Below are 2072 nucleotides of genomic sequence, written 5' to 3'. Positions count from 1 at the left end.
TATACCTCCACACACACACACACACACATTTATACACAATAGGGTATCGATCCCATATCTCTTGATCAGTTAGCAAAGGAAGGCATCATTGCTCTCCGACGTGCCAAGAGACGTAACATGGAGAGATTAGTGCTAGCTTGTGGCGGGGAGGCCATGAACTCGTTTGAGAATCTCTCGCCGAATTGTCTTGGGAAGGCAGGACTTGTTTATGAGCACGTACTTGTGAGTAAACTGATAATTACTAAAGTCCATTTGTGTTCACCTGAGCCCTTGTTTTCTTGCAATAACTTTTGACTTACAAGTTCTATTGTAAAAATAAACATACCAGTGCATTCCTCTCCTTTTGCCGCATCTATTGTACTACTTAAGAAGCAGCTTTAGCTCTTTAGCTCCAAGTTGGCTGTATAACCCATGCAAAAAGTACAGCCATACTTCTCACAATATTATTGCATTGTGTTAATTATTGGGTGGGGTTTCTAATCACTTCCTGGGCTCAGGTGAATGCAAATGGACTTTAATTTATTATTATTATTGTATTATTAATGAGGATAAAAGTATAATGGTATTAGCCTATTTTGTAAATTTATGAATTGTAAGCCAATTAATAATGACTATCCTTTAATTTGAACCTTTAAACTTTTGGCTAATTTCATTAAAGTTAATGGTCACGAATATGATTGTTAATGTGGAATATTGGCTATACCTTAGTTGTAAAAGTTGTTAAAATTAATGGACGTTAATATAGCCACCACTGTAAAAGTGTTAAGCATAAAAGTTGTTAAATTATTTGAGTTTTTTTATTTGTGTGTGGTGGCTGTTTTGAAATTGAGAATAGAACAAAGTGGCGGATTTTACATTATACATGTACATGTACATGTATATTGCCGGTGGCTCAATCACTACATTGCCAATCCACCAATATTAGTTATTGGCTAATATTTCAAGCTGCATGATGAATATGATTTATAATTTGCCTTGTTTGGATATACTCTAACTCATTTTAACCTTTTCCTAATTATATGTGTAATTGTGCATTATTTTCTAATGTGTCTTAGGGTGAAGACAAGTATACCTTTATTGAAGATGTTGACAATCCACAATCTGTTACTATTCTAATTAAAGGCCCAAACAAGCACACCTTATCACAGATAAAGGATGCGGTCCATGACGGACTCAGAGCAGTCAAGAATGCTATTGAGGATGGTAAGGGAGGAGAGGGTGAAGTTTAGTGACTCCACCTTATGCTATTTGAGTCAATATTTCAGTCACAAATTGATTTTGTTGAATTGTTAGTTATTAGTATTTTTTACCATACAAAAAGGCCAACTACCTTTTCTGATACATGTACATATATATTGATGTCCTTATGCTATGTAGAAAGTTTGGGCTGATTTCTACTTTAATTTTCGGAGTTACAGACTTTTTTAAAAACTAGCAAAATTTTGGAAAATACCATGGGCTATGGCTATAGCACATGGTATTTTCTAAAAAATTGTTCCGAAATCACTCCCAATTTTTATTACATTTTTGGTATGTATTGACGTCCTTATACACTATGTAGAAAGTTTTAGCTGATTCCAACTTAAATTTTTGAGTTATGAGCATTGATTTTTGCTCTCTATGAAAATCATTTCAATCAAAGCAGGCAGTCCATGCAAGTTATAAACCACTACTACTCATATAGCTATAGTTAATTGCTATATACTAGCAGAGTAAATAAGAAAACTACAATATGCACATGTAATAATCACTAAATGAATTTAAATTTAAAAATATTTTTTTACCATTTTATCAGGGTCTGTTGTTCCTGGGGGTGGAGCTTTTGAAGTTGCTGTCTACACTGCACTCAACTCACCTGACTTCCTCTCTACTGTGTCTGGTCGTGCTAAGTTTGGTGTCAAAGTGAGTTAATATCAATCCTGATTCCTTTTAAATGCTCATTCAATTACGTGTACTAGTAATTGCTACTAGAATGTAATCACAATGTACCGTTTAATGTCTCTCTCTCCCTCCCTCTCTCCCTCTCTCTCTCCCCCTCTCTCTCTCCCTCTCTCTCTCTCCCTCCCTCTCTC

The 2072-nt window shown here is 35.1% G+C and overlaps 1 protein-coding gene across 1 annotated transcript; it reads left to right on the top strand.

The window, feature by feature from the left end:
• Positions 1–31: 31 nt before the first annotated feature.
• On the top strand, positions 32–1902 carry LOC100638494 (T-complex protein 1 subunit zeta-like; the record flags this gene model as incomplete). Its single annotated transcript, XM_003391664.2, has 3 exons — positions 32–222; positions 1056–1203; positions 1796–1902. Coding segments are annotated over exons 1-3 (360 nt in total), but the record flags the coding sequence as incomplete, so codon positions are not given.
• Between the last annotated feature and the right edge of the window lie 170 nt (positions 1903–2072).

The sequence above is a fragment of the Amphimedon queenslandica genome, unplaced genomic scaffold (assembly GCF_000090795.2).
Source record: "Amphimedon queenslandica unplaced genomic scaffold, v1.1 AMPQUscaffold_7317_Cont20730, whole genome shotgun sequence".
NCBI classification, from domain to species: Eukaryota; Metazoa; Porifera; class Demospongiae; order Haplosclerida; family Niphatidae; genus Amphimedon; species Amphimedon queenslandica.
This window is presented reverse-complemented; position numbering and strand designations above follow the sequence as displayed.